Below are 18,485 nucleotides of genomic sequence, written 5' to 3'. Positions count from 1 at the left end.
GTTATTTGACTATTTACTTTTTTTTTTAATGATTCCTTTCCATGAGGGGAAAAAAAAAGGAGAGGAAGAGATAGGGAACTAGGGAAACGGGTGGATTTTTCTTAAAATACCTAAAAGAGTGAGAACCCTTAGTTTTCTGTTCACTTTGCCTTAGGTACTTCTGCCCCACCCCCATCTCACCAGTTCAGAATGAATTGGAAGTCCTTAAGCAGTCCTTTTTGTTTTTACTGTGCTTTAGCTTTGAAACCCCTTATTCTCTGGAATTGCTCTGGCAGACTATTCTCTGGTTGTCTGTTTTTAGGAAATCGCCAAGATAAAGACACCTGTCTTGGGATTGGGAGTCTCCAACCCTGTAACCCCAGTTTCTTAATTGGTATCTCAGCATTTTCAATAACATTGCAGTTTTGAGATCAAGCCTCTAAAGTTCAAGGTTTGCCTGCCTTCATGGTCTAACTGTGCATGCTCCGATAGCTCTGCTCAGAAATCTGTATTCCAGTAGCAGCCCTGTCTGTCCCTCTGGGCAGGGACAGGTGGAGCTTCTCCAAGCCTCACCCTTCTCCCCTGGAGTGAGATGCCCTTCTGAGTGGGCAGCATGACTGTCTCAAGCCCTGCTACTCCCTATATAAGCAGAAGCTGAGTTAAGTGCACAAATGAGTGCAGACCCCCTAACACAGTGAACCATCCATCTCAAACTGGATTATCTGGCTGAGATGAGGGCCTTTGTCCTGCTGATAACTCTGGAGTTGTCAGGAAGAGACTTGCCCTTGCCATCAGTCCTTGCATTTTCTAGTTTTATTTTGATTTATTTGCCTCACATTGGGTTGGTCAAAATTATGGTGCTGAGACCTCCCAGGTATCTAGGGGAGGTGATTCAATAATTCAAATATTCAGAAGGAGAGTGTGCAATATTGTGCCTCAGTTTCCCTAGATTGTCATCTTTGTTTATTTATCTTTGTATTGTTATGTCTGCCAAATGCCAATCTGTTCTGGGATAACTGTTTCTAAGATAGTTGGGAAGCAATTTTTATGGTATGAACTTATTGCAATCAATGGTATTATCCTACTGCCACTATGTCTACCCTGTATAGTTACCTTAGTAACCAGAATAGTTCAATGGTTCCTATCAAAAGGAAAAGTTGTTTATTGAAAACCTCCTGAGGATGAGCCGTCCCATCACCAGATAAGAAAGAGAAAGCTCACGGTAGGTGGGAGTAATAAAGATACACAGCTTTTATACAAGAGATTACATCACAAGGAAGAGAGCATTGAGAAGGGGAGGGGAGGCATCTAATTGGTTGTTGCTATTTGGGGAGATTGGAATGGAAGGTTTCTGTTTCCCTGAAATCTCCTGATTTCTAGGAAACAGAAGGTCAGGCCTTCAGGCTTAATCAAGCAGACAGTGGTCCAGCTAATAGAGTAAATATCGATAAATGTCAAATACCAATAAATGTCGTCAGCTCAGGTTAAGTAAATATATTTCTAGCGGCCAAGGCTCAAGTAGATATGAGCCTGCACATATTATATAGGTCAGAGGGGAAACACAGAAATAATAAAATACAGAAAAAGAATCCATACATTCCTGTAAGTTGTTCACCTTTTCTCTCTCTATTCCATACAAACTGAAACGAAGGCTGCCTCCAGAGGCCCCCCTGAGAAACCTGCTCCCAGAGAACAATCATATTTTAGAAAAGAAGAGAACATTGCAGGTTAGCTCTGTCTTGGAATAGGCAGCGGCTAATCTTGTCGAGGACCTACCTCGACAGTGAAGAGTAGGGGGGCTCCCAGTTGACACGCCCCCCACTCCGGTAGCTGAGCGAGCCGAGCTGCCCGGGCACTGACGGATTGCCAGGCGCGGGTCAGAGGTCAGCCTGTGTGTGGGGTCTGTCAGGGGCCCGACTCTGAGCTGTCCAGTGCTGGTGTAAAGACTGTGAAGGGGGTTATTTTTGCCTCCTGAATCCAATTCTCCCTGAGCAACAAGAGAACTGTTCGGTTCTGCACAAATATATTGTATCTAGGATATACTGTAACCTATTTAACATGTATAGGACTGCTTGCCATCTGGGGGAGGGGGCAGAGGGAGGGAGGGGAAAAGTCGGAACAGAAGTGAGTGTAAGGGATGATGTTGTAAAAAATTACCCTGGCATGGGTTCTGGCAATAAAAAGTTATAATTATGAAAAAAAAAAAAAGGAGCAGACCTCAACCTTTAAAAATAAACAACAAAAAAAGCTCAGAAAAAAAAAAAAAGACTGGGGAAGGAGCTGAATCCGAGGGTCAGGAGGGAGGAGTGCCACTGGGACAGCTGCCTGGGGGAGGCAGGAAGGCTGGCTGGGGAGCCCTGAGACAGGGGCGATGAGATGGGGGCCAGTCAGAAGTGGGGGATGGGAGGCTCCTTATCTGGAGCTCCTCATGTCTCTGTCCATAGCAGGGCGAGGGTTGATTGCAGACCCTAACTTAAGGCCCTCTGGTCCCGGAGCCCTAGTCGATTTTGGAGAGTCCTCCCAACCAGCTTTTTTCTGGGAACATTTGATAACCTTTCTGGAGACGTTTGAGCTCTTTTAGGGAGACATTTGTTCTTTCTAGGGAGGTTTGAGGCCCTTTCAGGGGACGTTTGTTCTCCTTTCCGGGGACATCTAAGGTCTTTTCTGGGGACATTTTAGCATTGACATTTGAGCTCTTTTCTAGAGATGTTTGATCTTTTCTGGGGACGTTTTAGCTCTTTTCTGGGGATGTTTGACATCCTTTCTGGAGACATTTGAGCTCATTTCTAGAGATGTTTGAGGACTTTTCTGGAGACATTTGAGCTCTTTTATGGAGACGTTTGATCTTTCTGAGGACTTTTTAGCTCTGTTTTGGGAACTTTGATATCCTTTCTGGAGACGTTTGCACTTCTTTTCTGGGGACGTTTGAGCTCCTTTATTGGGACATGTAATATGCTTTCTGGAGACATTTGAGCTCTTTTATGAAGAAGTTTGAGCTCTTCAGGGGCCATCTGAGCTCCTTTCAGGGGACATTTGAGCTCCTTTCCTGGGACGTTTGAGCTTTCTGGGAATGTTTGAAGCCCTTTCAGGGGATGTTTGTTCTCCTTTCCAGGGACATCTAAGGTCTTTTCTGGGGACATTTTAGCATTGACATTTGAGCTCTTTTCTAGAGATGTTTGATCTTTTCTGGGGACGTTTTAGCCCTTTCAGGGGATGTTTGTTCTCCTTTCCGGGGACATCTAAGGTCTTTTCTGGGGACATTTTAGCATTGACATTTGAGCTCTTTTCTAGAGATGTTTGATCTTTTCTGGGGACGTTTTAGCCCTTTCAGGGGATGTTTGTTCTCCTTTCCAGGGACATCTAAGGTCTTTTCTGGGGACATTTTAGCATTGACATTTGAGCTCTTTTCTAGAGATGTTTGATCTTTTCTGGGGACGTTTTAGCTCTTTTCTGGGGATGTTTGACATCCTTTCTGGAGACCGTCGAGCTCTTTTATGGAGATGTTTGAACTCATCTCTGGGGAGGTTTGAAGTCTTATCTAGGGACGTTTGAGCTCTGGAGATGTTTGAGCCATGGGACATTTGATCTATTTTGGGTATTTGATATACTTTCTGGAGACATATAAGCTCTTTTCTGGGACATTTAAACTCTGCGTTTGAGCTCTTTTCTGGGGACTTTGATATTCTTTCTGGAGATGTTTGCGCTTTTATTCTGGACATGTTTGAGTTCTTCTGGGGATGTTTGAGCTTTTCTCTCGAGACTTTTGAGTTTTTCTGGGAAGGTTTGAGCTTTCTGAAGAAGTCTGAGCTCTTATCTAGAAATGTTTCAGCTCTTTTCTGGCACATTTGAGCTTATTTGTAGAGACATTTCAGCTCTTTTCTGCAGAAGTTTGATGTTGCTGGAAACGTTTGAGCTCTTTTCTGAAGACATGTGATATCCTTTCTGGAAACATTTGAACTCTTTTCTGGAGATGTTTTTCTGATTTCTGGGGACATTTGATCTCCTTTCTGGGTTCGTCTGAGCTCTTTTCTAGGGAAGTTTGAGCTTCTTTCTGGAGACGTTTGACTTTTCTGAGACATTTGAGCTCTTCTGGGGATGTTTGAGCTCCTTTCTGGGGATGTCTGAACTCTGATCTAGGAACGTTTAAGCTCTTTTTTTGGGACGTTTGAGCTCCTCTGGGGACGTTTGATTCCTTTTGGGGACTTTTGAGCTTCTTTCTGGGGATTTTTGAGCTCCTTTCAGGGGACGTTTGAGCTCCTTTCTGGAGATGTTTGGGCTCTTTTCTGTGTTTGAGCTCCTTTTGGGGAGGTTTATGCTCTCTTCTGGGGATGTTTGAGTTCTCTCCTGGGGAAGTTTGAGCTCTTTTCTGCAGGCGTTTGAGCTGTTCTGGGGCCCTTTCAGCTCTTTTCAGGGGACGTCAGCTCTCTTCTGTGGACTTTGATATCCTTTCTGGATGTCTTTGAGCTTTTATTTGGAGAAGTTTGAGCTCTTCTGGGAATGTTTGAGCTCCTTTCTACAGACATTAGAGCTCTTTTCTGGAGACATTTGAATTCTGGGGATGTTTGATCTCCTTTCTTGGGTTGTCTGAGCTCTTTTCTAGGGAAGTTGAGCTTTCTGTGGACGTTTGAGCTCTTCTGGGGATGCTTGATCTCTTTTCTGCAGGCGTTTGATGTTTCTGAAAATGTTTGAGCTCTTTTTTGAAGACATTTGATATCCTTTCTGGAGGTGTTTGAACTCTTCTGGATATGTTTGAGCTCTTCTGGGGATGTTTGTTCTCTTCTGGGGTTTTTGAGCTCCTTTATGCGAACATTTGAGCTGCTTTCTGTAGATGTTTGTGCTCTTTTCTGGAGACATTTGAGCTCCTTTCTGGGGCCGGTTGAGTTCCTTTCAGGGCCCGTTTGAGCTCCTTTCTGGGGCTGTTTGAGCTCCTTTCAGGGAACGTTTTATCCGTTTTCTGTGGATGTTTGTGCTCCTTTCTGAAGACGTTTGAGCTCTTTCCTGGAGACGTTTGATCTTTCTGAGTGTGTTTGAGCTCTTTTCTGGGAACTTTGATATACTTTCTGGAAATGTCTGCACTTTTTTCTGGAGACGTTTGAGCTCTTTTCTGGAGATGTTTGATCTCTTCTGGGGATTTTTGAGTTCCTTTCTTAGGACGTTTGAGCTCTTTTCTGAGAATGTTTGATATCTTTACTTGAGTCGTTTGAGCTATTTTCTGCAGGCATTTGATATCCTTTCTGAAGACGTTTGAATTCTTTTCTGGAGATGTTTGAGCTCTTTTTGGAGGGATGTTTGATCTCCTTTCTGGGGATGATTGATCTTTCTGGGGACATTGGATCCCTTTCTGGGGACATTTGAGGTCTTTTCTGGGGGCATTTGAGCTCCTTTTTGAGAATTTTTGAGTTCTTTTCTGAGGATGTTTGAGCCCCTTTCTGGGAACGTTTGATCTTCTTTCTGGAGAAGTTTGAGTTCCTTTCTGGGGACTTTTGATGTCCTTTCTGGGGCTGTTTGAGCTCCTTTCTGAGGACCTTTGAGTTCTTTTCTGAGCATGTTTGACCTTTCTGGGGACGGTTATCTCCTTTCTGGGGACCTTTGATCTCCTTTCTGGAGATGTTTGATCTCCTTTCTGGGGACGTTTGAGCTCCTTTCTGGGGATGTTTGTGTTCTTTTCTGGGCACGTTTGAGCTCTTTAGGGGACGTTTGAGCTCCTTTTGGGGGATATGTGAGCTCTTTTCTGGGCCATTTGAGCTCCTTCCTGGTGATGTTTGATCTTTCTGGGGATGGTTGATCTTTGTGGAGACGTTTGAGCTTCCTTCTGGGGATGTTTGAACTCTTTTCTGCGTATGTTTGAGATCTTTATTGGCGATGTTTGAGCTCTTTTTTGGAGACGTTTCTGGGGAGGTTTTAGCTCTTTTCTAGAGATGGTTGATCTTTCTGGGGATGTTTGATCTGCTTTCTGGGAACATTTGAGCTTCTTTCTGGGGTTGTTTGTGCTGTTTACTGGGGATGTTTGACCTCCTTTCTGGGGACGTTTGAACTCTTTTCTGGGGACGTTTGAGCTCCTTTTCGGGGAAATTTTGAGCTTTTTTTTGGGTCATTTGATTTTTTTCTGGGGACGTTTGACGTCTTTTCTGGGGTATTTGAGCTCCATTCTGGGGATGTTTGGGCTATTTTTCAGGGGGACTTTTGAACTCCTTTCTAGGGATCTTTGAGTTTTTTCCTAAGGATGTTTGAGCTCCTACCTGGGAACGTTTGATCTCCTTTCTGGGGAGGTTTTAGCTCTTTTCTGGGGATGTTTGATCTCCTTTCTGGAAATGGTTGATCTTTCTGGGGATATTTGATCTCCTTTCTGGGAATGTTTGAGCTCCTTTCTGGGGGTGTTTGTGCTCTTTTCTAGGGCTATTTGAACTCTTTTCTGGGGATGTTTGGGTTCCTTTTGGGGGACATTTGATCTCCTTACTGGGGACTTACTTTGAGCTCCTTTCTGGGGCAGTTTTAACTTTTTTCTGGGGATGTTTGCTCTCCTTTCTGGAGATGGTTGATCTTTCTGGGGATGTTTGCTCTCCTTTCTGGGAACATTTGTGCTCCTTTCTGGGGGTGTTTGTGTTCTTTTCTCAGGCTATTTAAACTCTTTTCTGGTGATGTTTGATCTCCTTATTGGGGACATTTGATCTCCTTACTGGGGACATTTGATCTCCTTACTAGGAACATTTAATCTCCTTTCTGGGGACGTTTGACATCTTTTCTGGGGGCATTTGAGCTCCATTCTGGGGATGTTTGGGCTTCTTTTCTGGGGGCATTTGAGCTTTTGGGGGGACTTTTGAATTCCTTTCTAGGGACTTTTGAGTTTTTTTTCTGAGGATGTTTGAGCTCCTTACTGGGGACATTTGAGCTCTTTTCTGGGAATGTTTGATCTCCTTTCTGGAGATGGTTGATCTTTCTGGGGACATTTGATCTCCTTTCTGGGGGTGTTTGTGCTCTTTTCTCGGGCTATTTGAACTCTTTTCTGTGGACATTTGGGCTCCTTTTGGGGGACGTTTGATCTCCTTACTGGGGATGTTTGATCTCCTTACTGGGGATGTTTGAGCTTCTTTCTGAGGAGGTTTTAGCTCTTTTCTGCGGATGTTTGATCTCCTTTCTGGGAACATTTGAGGTCCTTTCTGGGGTTGTTTGTGTCTTTTCTGGGGATATTTGAATTCTTTTCTTGGGATGTTTGAGCTCCTTTCTGGGGATGTTTGAGGTCTTTTCTGGGGACATGTCATCTCATTTCTGGGGATGTTTCCCTTCTAGTCGTGTTATTCTAATTCTCTCCCTAATAAGGACAACATTTAAAGCAACACAACAGAAAATGTAAATGGGATTTCTCCAGGCCCAAAGGCAAAGGCTCCCACAAATGAAGGCAGAGGAAAAGAGGAGAAGCGGTTTCCCTCTGTGCTTCTGTGCACACAAGGGTAACTCCTTGGGTCTTTGTGCAAAGCCCTGAAGCTGGATTCGAGATGATGAAGACTTTAGGCAAATCTATTTTTTTCAGCCCTCAGTGGACATTTCCTGCCCGTGGCCAGAAGCTGCCCTTTCTAAGTTTTAAAGGGAGGCGCACAAACACAAGCCTCATGGTTCCAAACCTCCTAGATTTCCCCAACTTCCTTTCTTTTTGGAAACCATGACTCTTAATTGGCGGGGGTGATGAAAACCCAGCTGTCCTTGGCATTTTACAAAAGGCTTGTTGCCAGCTATGTTTTCCTGGTCCCCTGTGGGAATCACTGGGAGAAATGAATGGGGGGGCAGAGACTTGTCACCCCACGATTCTCTCAGGGTCCAGGAAAGCTTGGGGGTGGGAAGGGGAAAAAAGGAAGAAGAGGGGAGGGGTGGCGGGCAGGAAGGAGCCAGCTTTGATATTAGACAACTGGGAATGGGGGGCCGTTGCCCCCTGGGTTAAGGGGTCCAGGAGCCAGTTCTGCTGGGACTGTTGGTCCAGTTCAGAGGCCCAGAATGACCTTCCTCTCTCTGCGGACGGTAGAGGTGGCCTCTGGACAAGGACGTTTCTCCTTCTCACCTACAGTGCTGGATCTGTCCCTGAACCCAGGGAAGAGACTGGCAGCCCCCTCCCCAGGAGCCTTTCCAGGGATGGAGTACTCAGCCTGAGTGAACATCAGAGCTAGGGCGGCAGCAGGCAGGACGTGCGTCGACAGCGGGGGGGATGAACGATTCTGCCGTTCCGGGAAGTCCCGTTCTGGAGCAGGGAGACAAGGGGTTGGAGTCTGGTGTGGGCTGCACGGCCCCCGGAGTTGAGGTCCTGAATGCTCAGAGGCTGCTCTCGGGGGCCTAATACCCTGCTGAGGTGTGCCTCCGACAGGAGGCAGGTGACGGCTGTGGGCTGGGGCTGCTTTCTCTGACCGGACCTGGGCTCCCGGGCTCCCACCTACTCCGGACGGCCCTGCTGCTCCTGTGCGGGGACGTGCTGGATAACTTCATAAATTGTGCCGTAGACCTCCTGCCCGGGCCCCCACTCGGAGCCACGGAGGGGCCTGCTGGGCATCTGGAGAGAGACCGACAGGGGAAGCATTTATGAAGGGCTTGCGAGGGTGGGCACGGGGGCACCGGCTGGCCTGGCCCCTGGGAGCCTCCTGGGGGACGTGCCCCCGAGGGCCTGAGCCGGGAGCCTTGCCACTGGCCAGAAGCTCTGCCTCTGGGCTGCCCTTGGCCACCTCCGAGTCACTGCCGGGGAGCAGTAAAGGCGGGTATGACTCCACCCCCACCCCTTGTCCTGCGCTCCCCACGCACCCTGGGAGCGGTGGAAGGCTCTGGAAAGGCCACAAATTCATAAATCCCAAAGTCAGCCAGGGCATCTTCATGGCCTGAAAGAGAAATCAGAGTTTCCAGGACAAGCCAGTGAACACTGATTAAGCACCTACTGTGTGCAGTGGTGAGTGATTAGGGGAAGTGTGAGGATGAGAGCAGTAACTATGGGAGTCAATCAATTATTAAATGCCTGCTCAGAACCTGCTGTAGGCCCTGCCTTTTGGTAGGGGGCAGTGTGGAGTAGCGGTCAGCGGGCTGGCCTCAGAAGTGGAACCTTTCATTGACCGGCTGTCACTACTGGTAGCACGGAGATAATCGCAACACAGACGGATGTTACCGTAGAAATGTGAGCTCTCCTCTACTGGGAATCTGCTCCCTCTGAATAAGCCCCTCCATAAACAGGCTGGGCTTCTGGGGCTGGACTAGCAGGAAGGAGGTGAGGGGTGGTGAGCGAGGAACAGAGAGGGAGCCGTGTGGACGAGTGATGAGGAAGAAGGCTGGAAGGCTGGGCAGGGCCCGTGGAGGGGGGCGGAGGCCGGGACACCCGGGACAGCCAAAGAGGCTGCATGAAAAGCTTGGGATCATCTAGAAAAGTCGCTTGGAGGAAGCGGTGGGGAACTTCTGATCAGGGCATCTGTACTTTATCCTAAAGGGAGTGGGGGTCACTGCAATAGTCAGAACTAAGGAAAGAGGAGAGGCTGGAGGCAGGGAGGCCAGTTAGGCCACATGTCCAGGGGAGAGGAGGTAAGGGCCTAAAGATGGTGGTCACTGTGTGGTGATTGGAGAGAAAGCCCCCAATCTTTGGGCGCCGATGGAGGGAAGAGAGGCTGGGGGCCCGAAGGGGAAGCAAGTCCGAGGTGCAAACGGGATGTTCAGGAAGTCTCCGGGAGCTGAAGAGAGGTAAGGGCTGGACATTCCCATTACGGGGAGCTCATTGGTGTAGTGGTGACGGCCCATGAGCCACAGAGTCTTCAGAAGAAGAAAAGGGGCCCGGGACGGATGGCTGGGGAGGTGATCCGGTCCCCTGGGGAGCCCGGGAAGCATGATCAGAGAGGTGGCGGGAGAGCCAGGACGGAGCAGGGTCAGGAGCGGGACCTCCATGGGACTCCACATTTAGTAGGATGGCGGAGTCCGCCCGGAGCGATGGCCAGGGAGGCCTGGGCAGGAACCTCCCGGAGGGAAGAGGTAGGAGGGCCAGAGAGCCGGGGTCACGGCTGGGGAGAAGAGGAAGGGCTGTTTGCCACCGGGAGGGCCCGTGGAGACGAGACAAGATGCGTTTGTCGTGAGCTGTGAGAATGTGGGTGCAGGAAGAAGATGATGGGAATGAGGGAGAGCCAGTGTTTGGGGAAGGATGGAGGGGGCTGGGGTCTGCAGGGAGGCAGAGGGAGAGATGCAAGGTGAGGGGTCAGAATTTTTAGGGCATGGATGGGGTGTTTGGTGTTGGGGTTTTTGGGGGTGTGGGGGTTTTGTGGGAGGGGTATTTTGGGTGTGGGTGGGGTTTTTTTGGGTGAGGGCTGGGGTTTTTGTGGGTGTGAGGGTGCCCTTGGAAAGGGTGTTTTGTGGGTGTTGGGGAAAAAAAGTTGGTTCATTGATGAGCTGGAGCCCATTTCAGATGTTTTGAGTTTGTATGGAAGGTGGGGAGGGGATGGGGGGTTTAGGGGATCCTTTGTTGGGGGGGGTTTTTTCACTTTTTTTATGGGTTTAATAAATTTTAATAAAATCATCAACGGGAGAATTGAATGGGGTTTTGTTTTTTTACGATGAGTTTGTGTGGGGGTTTAAGAGTGGGGTGTTGGGGGGGAAAGCAAAGGATTTAGAGGGTTTTTTCGTTTTCCAGAGATTAGGTAAGGAGGGAGTTTTGGTTTGGTTTCGAAGGGAGTTTCCTTTGGAGTTTTTACGTTTCCCAGTTTTTCTGCTTGTACTTGTGTGGGTTTCTGTATGAGTCCGGGTTTGAGGGAAATAAATGAATTTGGTGATTGTGTAGGGGAAATTATTAGGGGGTTGAAGGGATGGAGGGAGGAGTCTCATTTGGTTGAGGAATGGTTTGGGGAAGAAAGGGGGAGAGAAGAGAGAAGAGAGAGAAGAGAAGAGGGAAGAGAGAAGAAGAAGAAGAAGAGAGATAGAGAAGAGAGAAGAGACAGAGGGATAAAGATAGAGAAGAGGGAAGGAAAGAGAAGAGAGAAGAGGTAGAGAAGAGAAAGAAGAAGAGAAGAAGAGAAGAGAAGAGAGAGAAGAGGGAAGAGACAGAGAGAGAAGAGAAGAGAGAGAGAAAGAGATAGAGATAGAGATAGAAGAGAAGAGAAGAAGAGAGAGAGAAGAGATAGAGAAAAGAGGGACAGAAGAAGAGGAGAAAGAAGAAGAGAAGAGGGAAAAGGAAAGAAGAGAAGAGGGAAGACAGAGAAGAAGAGACAGAGAAAAAAGAGAAAGACAGAGACAGAGGGAAGGAAAGAGAGACAGGGACAGAGAGAAGAGAAGAGAGAGACAGAGACAAAGAGACAGAGAAGAGAAGAAGAGACAAGGGACAGAGAGAAGAGAAGAGAGAGACAGAGAGACAGAGAAGACAGAAAGACAGAGACAAGAGAGACAGGAGGAAGGAGGAGGGGGGAGGGAGAGACAGCAGAGACGGACCCCGCGGGGAGAGAAGGGGGGGAAAAGGAGGGGAGAGAATCAGAAACAGGACGTTTGGGTGAGGGCTAGGACCCCTTTTGGGGCCTTCCCTTTTAGAAAGAGGGGAAGGACCCGAGCTTGTTAAGGCCCAGCCGATCTGCGGGCTGCCCCCCCGGAGCCCCCCCTCCCCCATCTGGAGCCCCTCCCCTCCCCTGGAGCCCCTCCCCCATCTGGAGCCCCTCCCCTCCCCTGGAGCCCCGCCCCTCCCCTGGAGCCCCGCCCCCATATGGAGCCCCTCCCCCATCTGGAGCCCCGCCCCTCCCCTGGAGCCCCTCCCCCCCCTGGAGCCCCGCCCCCATCTGGAGCCCCTCCCCTCCCCTGGAGCCCCGCCCCCCACTCTCAGCAGCCCTCTGGGAGGACTGGGGACAGATGGCTTAAGCTGCCAAGAGCCTAGGGCTTGGTGCCGGCCGTGCGGGCCCCTCCCTCGCAGCTTTTCTGGGTCACTGGCCCTGCTCTCTCGGGGGGGGGGGGGCGCCTTCCTGCCTTCCTCTCTTCCCTGCTGTGGGGGGAAGGGAAGGGAGGCAATGGATGCAGAACCAGCCACAAGCGTGAAAACGCGAGGCGCTGAACCCCGCAGGGACCACCTGCGGCCCTGCGCCATCTTGCGTCCCTCGTGCAGGGGCCGCGCAAGGACACAGCGGGTCCTCCTCCTCCTCCTCCGGGCCGCCCTCCAGGGCCCCCGGCCAGAAGGAAAAGGAGGGTAAGACTCGGATGGGGAGACCGGCCCTGGAGAGGCCCGGAGACAGCCTCTGGCCCGGCCTGGAAAACGACGGGCTCCTGCCGGAGGCTCTCCGGGAGCGCAGGGACGCGCGCCCCGGGGCCAGCCCCATCGCTGGGTGTCACAGAGGCGCCTTCTTCCTGGGGGTCCTGGGGCCCGGCCGGCGGGTCGGCCTCCTCTCTGTCCCCCCCAAGGAGGCTCAGGTCGGAGCGGCCTCAGCCACTTCTGGAACAGGAGCCCCCCGGGCTCCTCAGGGAGCGGGCCCCGGACTCAAATCTGTGCTCGGCCCGCGGTCTGGGGGAACTGTCCGCCTCGGCTTCCTTATCCGCAAAATGGGGAGCAAAGGCCTCCACTCCCCAGGACCCGCAAATACGGCCCCGCAGCCAGTGCCTGGGGAAGCGCTCTCTTCTCGCTCCTTCCCTCCGCAGCCTCCCAGCGCGAGCCGGGGAAGGCCTGCAGAGGGTCCGCTCCTCGCCTCGCGCCCGGCCCTCGCCTGCATCCGGGCCCAAGTCCAACAGGCCTCTGGGACGGAGCCGCCCGGCTCCCGGGGTCCTCGGACCTTGGTCAGACACCAGCCGTGCGCTCCGGGGAGCCCGGGAGGCGCCTTGGCTAAACAATGGAGGCCGGGCGGGCCAGGGCGCCCAGGCTGGGGCCACACAGCCTGGCCACTTCCAGGCAAAGAAAAGCAACACGCCCGGAATTGCCATTTGGGGATTTTACAACTAATGATGAAAAAGCCCCTAAACCCAGAAAACAAGGGGGGGGGGAATAGCGGGGAAGCACCGGGAAAGCCTCACACTGGGGGCCCTTAAGGCGGCTCTCTTCCTAGCACTGAGCCTGTCCCTGGGCCCCTGGAACTCAGGGGGCCCAGGCTCCCTCACCCAGCGGTCCAGCTCTGCCTCCGGCTCCGCCGTTCTGGACGGCGCGCCCTGCCCTTCTCCTCTTTAGGCTGCGCTCCTGCCCGGCCCTCCACAAAGGCCAGAATCCTCTCCCCTGAGCCACTTCGCACATCAAAAACATGAGCACCGCCTCCCTGCCCCTAACCCTGCACGGAATGTTGTGTCCCCTGACCCCGACCTCTCCCTGCACGGAATATTGTGTCCCCTGACCCCGACCTCTCCCTGCACGGAATATTGTGTCCCCTGACCCCGACCTCTCCCTGCACGGAATATTGTGTCCCCTGCCCCCGACCTCTCCCTGCACGGAATATTGTGTCCCCTGACCCCGACCTCTCCCTGCACGGAATATTGTGTCCCCTGACCGACCTCTCCTGCACGGAATATTGTGTCCCTGGACCCTGACCTCTCCCTGCACGGAATATTGTGTCCCCTGACCCGACCTCTCCTGCACGGAATATTGTGTCCCCTGCCCCCGACCTCTCCCTGCACGGAATATTGTGTCCCCTGACCCCGACCTCTCCCTGCACGGAATATTGTGTCCCCTGACCCCGACCTCTCCCTGCACGGAATATTGTGTCCCCTGCCCCCGACCTCTCCCTGCACGGAATATTGTGTCCCCTGACCCGCGACCTCTTACTATTTTGTGCTCACTCCTGAGAGGTCCATTTTAAAAAGAACATCATTAAGCTGGGAAGGATGTGAGCTTTCACGTAAGCGGCGCTGTATTAAAGGTGAGAAGGTTGGGGTTCAAATCCTGCCTCCTCCAGATGGAGAGCATGAGGTCAGAGTGGCTCCCACAGCTACCTGGGTCAGAGTTCTTACCTAGAGACGTGATGATCACAGTGAAGGGAGCCTCCCCTCGCCGCCCCGTGACGTTGTTGTAGGCCCGGCACATGTAGTCGGTGCTCCGGCCCAGGCCCTCCAGAGCCACCTCCAGGTGGGGGCCGTGCTCGATCACTTGGGTGCAATTGTCGTCCCGCTGGATCCACGAGTAAACGTTGGGGGGGTTGGAGTCCGCCGAGCAGTCGAACCGGACGGCCCCGCCGAGGTCAACGGTGAAGACCTCGCCCACTCTCAGGCCGCGGTCTGAGCTGACCCTGAGCCCATAAGGTCCGTCTGCATTAGAGGGAGGACAGGAAAGGGGCGTGTCTCAGGGGTCCAGGGCAGCAGGACCCGTCAGCCGGCGTGCCCCCTCGTGCCCGTCTGCTAGGACGGCCGGGGTGTAGTGAGCTCGCCTTCAGCCTGAGATGACGGAGCTCGGCTCCAACGGGCCAGAGAGCCAGGCCGTTGGGCCGGAGCCAGAGCCGGGATGGGGGGAGCCAGCCCACCCTTGGACCAACGTCCCTGTGATTTGATGTTCACTGACCACGTGCATCAATGTGGCGCCATCTGGTCCCATTTGAGCCTCACAGGAACCTGGGGGAGGTGGCGCTCGCTCCATATTACAGTTGCAGGAACAGAGGCAGATACGTTAAGTGACTTACCTGGTGTCATGTGGCCGGGAAGCATCGGAGGCCCGATTTTGACTTCCCGGCACAGGCCCAGAGCTCCAGCCATTGCCCCGCCTGGTCAGCTTTCCCTTCCTCCCCAAATTGGGCTGGATTTCCTCCCAAGGGTGGCCCCCATCTGCTCCCCAGGCTCAGTTTCCTCCTTGGAAAAGCAGGAAGCCAGGCTGGGGAAGCCCTGATATCCCTGCCCTTTGCGAGGGCTCTGGCTCCTGGCACTCTGGCTGCCCCTTCTCCCTGTACCAGGGTGGTTTGGGAAACCTCAAAAGGAGGCCCTCCTCAAAGGACCTTCCTGCCCAGATCCTCAGACCACAAGCTGGGGGAGGAGGAGGCAAGTGCCTGGACGAGAGGCTGCTGCGGGCGGCCCCCAGGCTTGGGCCTTCCCAGGCATCCGGAACCGGAGTCGTCCTCCTCACACTGACTCTCGCCTCCAGCCGGTGGCCCAAGGGAGAGGCCAGAGAGAGGCTGGTGCCCTCCTCGGACCCACTGGCTCCGACCGTTTATCCCCTGAATTCAATCGGAGAGCAAACCCACTCCCTTCCTGTCTGGCCTCCTGCATGTGAAAGAGATGGCCACCAGGCCCAGGGACTGGGCAGGGAGCTGGCAGAGCCAGGGAGGTTCGGGATGGGCAAAGACGGGGGGGGGGGAGGTGCTCAGCTGCCCACCCCTGGAGGGAGAGGAGGAGGAGGGGAAAGCCGCACTTCGTGTCCATTCCCAGGGGAGCAGGCCTTGGCAGAGTGTCCACTGAGACGCCGATGCTGGGAGCTGGGATTCTAGGGAAGGAAGAGCGAGGGAGGAGGGAGGAAGGGAGGGAGGGAGAGAGACAGAGAAACAGAGAGACAGACAGAGTCAGAGACAGAAAAAGACACAGAGAAAGATGAAAGAGAGGGAGAGAAAGAAAGAGGGGAAGAGAGAAAGGAAGAGAGACAGATACAGAGACAAGAGAGATAGAGAAAGCGACAGAGAGGGAGAAGAGAGAAAGGGGAAGAGATGAAAGAGGGGAAAAGAAAGGAAGAGAGAAAAGAGATATAGACAAGAGAGAGAGAAAGAGAAAAAGAGAGACAGGGGAAGAGAAAAAGAGACAGACGAGAGGGAGGGCAGGAGGAGGGAAAGAGGTAGGGAGAGAAAGACGGGGACAGAAAGAGACAGACAAAAAAAGAGACACAGAAACAGGAGAGACAAGGAGAGGGAAAGAGAGATAGAGAAGAGAGAGGAGAGATGGAAAGAGTGAGAGAGAAAGGAGACAGACAGAAGACAGAGACAGTGACAAAAAAGAGAAAAAGCCAAAAACAGAAGAGAGAGTGAAAGAGATAGTGAGAGACACAGAAACAGAGACACCAAAAGAGAAAAAGAGACAGAGGAGAGGGAAAGAGACAGAGACAGATACAGAGAGAAGAGATGGATGGAGACAGACAAGATGAGGAGAGAGATGAGAGACAGAGAAAGAGAGAGAGGCAGGTGAGAAAGGGAAAGAGATAAGAGAAAGAGAGAGGGAGGGAGAGATAGGGAGATGGAGACAGAGACAGAAAAAGAGAGGCACAGAGACAGGGGAAAGAAGTGATGTAAAAACCAAAGAGGTCAGTGAACATTAAAAAAAAAAAAACTTGAATTGGAACATTTGGGACCCGGCCTCCAGGAGGACCAAGATTCCTCAACGATGTGCTTGTGGGAAGGAGAGATGTGTCAGCGGCAGAGGAGAGGGAAAGAGACAGAGACAGAGACAGAGACAAAGGAGAGGGAAAGAGAGAAAGGAAGAGAAACAGAAGAGAGAGACAGAAAAAAGCAACAAAGAGGAGGGAAAGAGAGAGAGTGAGACAGATCAAAGACAGAGACAGTGACAGAAGAGACAGAAAGAAAGACAGGAGAGGGAGGAAAAGAAAAAGAGAAATACAGAGATAAGAGGGGGAGAGGGAGAGAGAGAAAGAGAAGAAAAGAGACAAAGAAGAGACAGAAACAGACGGAAAGAGAAAGGGAGAGACAGAGACAGAAAAAGAGACAGAAGAGATAGGAAGAGACAAAAAGAGACAGAGACAAAGGAGAGAAAGGAAGAGAAAAAGAAAGAGGGGGAAAGAGAAAGACAGGAGAGAGGGGGAAAGAGAAAGATACAGGAGAGAGAGGAAAAGAGAAAAGAGGGAAAAGGAAAAAGGGAGAGAAAGAAAGAGGAGAGAAAGGGAAAGAGAAAGAAAGGAAAGAGGGAGAGAAATGGAGAAAAGAGAGGGGAAAAAAGAAAAAGGAGAGGAAAAAGGAGAGAAAGGGAGAAAAGAGAAAAACAGAGAAAGGGACAGAGACAGAAAGACAGAAAAAGACAAGGAGAGGGAAAGAGAGGGGGGAAAGAGTGGGAAAGAGAAAGGAAGAGATAGAAGAGAGAGACATATGAGAGAGAGACAGACAGAAAAGAGGGAGAGGAAAAGAAAAAAGAGAGACCAATCCTATGAGCAATCAAATTTCAGAAGGAATATATGTTATCAATGAGTATAAAGTAAGTAAACTCAACTTGCTAATAATTTGAAAGATTTTCACATTGGTGAAGATGCTAAGAAATTGAGCATCACAAACATTGTAGGGAATTGTTTACTTAACTGTGTGCTGGTTTCAAGACTTTTTTATTGTAAACTTAATAAATTTTGTAAATTTGGATGTAAATTTTTTTATCATGCAGAGGGGAGATCAGTGAAGGAGAAAATATATTTAATTTATGAAAAAACAAAATAAAGGGAAATTATCTGAACCAATATAAAAGTTGAAAGGGTTGTAGGAAAAGATACATCAATTTACTGTTGGTAAAATTTTTATGTCCCTCCAAATTACAAAATTTTTGAGTCAATCCTACCAGTAGAGGGTGTGTTTCTTTCAATAAAATGTCTTTACATGTAATTGGAGGAAATAAAATACTTTTGAAAAGAAAAACACTACATCGTCCAAAAAAAAAAAAAGAGAGAGAGAGAGACGGGGGAAAGGCAGAGAAGAGATGGACAGAGGCAAAGACAAGAAGAGAAAGAGATAAAGAGACAGGGAGAGGGAAAGAGAGATGGGGGGAGAAAAGAAGGGAGGGGGTAGACAGAGAAGCAGAAACAGGAGAGAGAGGGAAAGATGGGGGGAGAGAAAGGGAAAGGAAGAGAAAGACTGAGAGAGACAGAGAGGAGACAGACACAAGAGACACAAGAGACAGAGACAAAGAAGAGAAATGAGAGGAAAGAGAAAGGAGATACATACAGAGAAAAGAGAGATGGACAGAGAGGAGAGAAAGAGACAAGAGATGGGCAGAGAGAGGAGGGGGGGGGAGGGACAGAGATAAAGACAGAGACAGAAGACGGAGGAGAGGAGAGAGAGACTTCTGACTAAAGTTACATAGAACAAGGTTTTCTCTCAGGTTTCCTTCCAGGGAATACTGTATGATGTTTGCGGAGGGCCTGGGAGATGGTTTGGAGGGGGTGGAGCACACTGACATGGGTCTGGCGGGACCCCTGGACGCAGAAGGTCGATCTCTTGTGACGGAGTGATGGGAGTTGTCCACTTTTCCTGCTGACTTCCTGGAGGGTGCCCTTGAATGAGGGGATTCCCAGAGGAGCGATGGAGACAGGAAGGCTGGCTCTTCTGACATCAGGCGTGCTTGGGAGAGACTCCGAGCAATAGAATGAGTTCTTCAGTGATGATGAGGGTGTAGAAGGGCGCCTCAGCTGGTGAGAGGGCCCACGAAGGACCCTCGGTCAGTGGCCCAAGGGAGAAGATGCTGCTTCTCCCGTTTCCCTCCTTGGACTTCAGGCTGCGAGGGGGTGGCCAGAGGACATCTGTGCCCCCTTCAGCAGGAGCACATGGCACGGCCTCCGTGGAGGGGGCGGCGTGGCTTCTTATGGCCGCCTGCAGAAAAGGGGGCATGGGGCTTTGTTCTGGAGCCCACCTTGCACCAGCTCTAGAGCTGCT

At 51.0% G+C, this 18,485-nt stretch overlaps 1 protein-coding gene across 1 annotated transcript; it reads right to left on the bottom strand.

Annotated features, from left to right (window-relative positions):
• Nucleotides 1-3,057: 3,057 nt before the first annotated feature.
• Nucleotides 3,058-14,616, bottom strand: HEPACAM2 (HEPACAM family member 2). Its single transcript, XM_031949160.1, has 7 exons — nucleotides 14,544-14,616; nucleotides 13,767-14,208; nucleotides 13,042-13,161; nucleotides 12,164-12,340; nucleotides 9,700-9,799; nucleotides 8,758-8,904; nucleotides 3,058-8,512 (listed from the first exon to the last, which is right to left on the bottom strand). The coding sequence occupies exons 1-7, from the start codon at nucleotides 14,614-14,616 to the stop codon at nucleotides 8,396-8,398; spliced, it is 1,176 nt and encodes a 391-aa protein (XP_031805020.1). The 3' UTR covers nucleotides 3,058-8,395.
• Between the last annotated feature and the right edge of the window lie 3,869 nt (nucleotides 14,617-18,485).

This window comes from Sarcophilus harrisii, chromosome 1 (genome assembly GCF_902635505.1).
Source record: "Sarcophilus harrisii chromosome 1, mSarHar1.11, whole genome shotgun sequence".
NCBI lineage: Eukaryota > Metazoa > Chordata > Mammalia > Dasyuromorphia > Dasyuridae > Sarcophilus > Sarcophilus harrisii.
The sequence above is the reverse complement of the archived record's forward strand: the minus strand, read 5'-3'. Positions and strand labels throughout refer to the sequence as shown.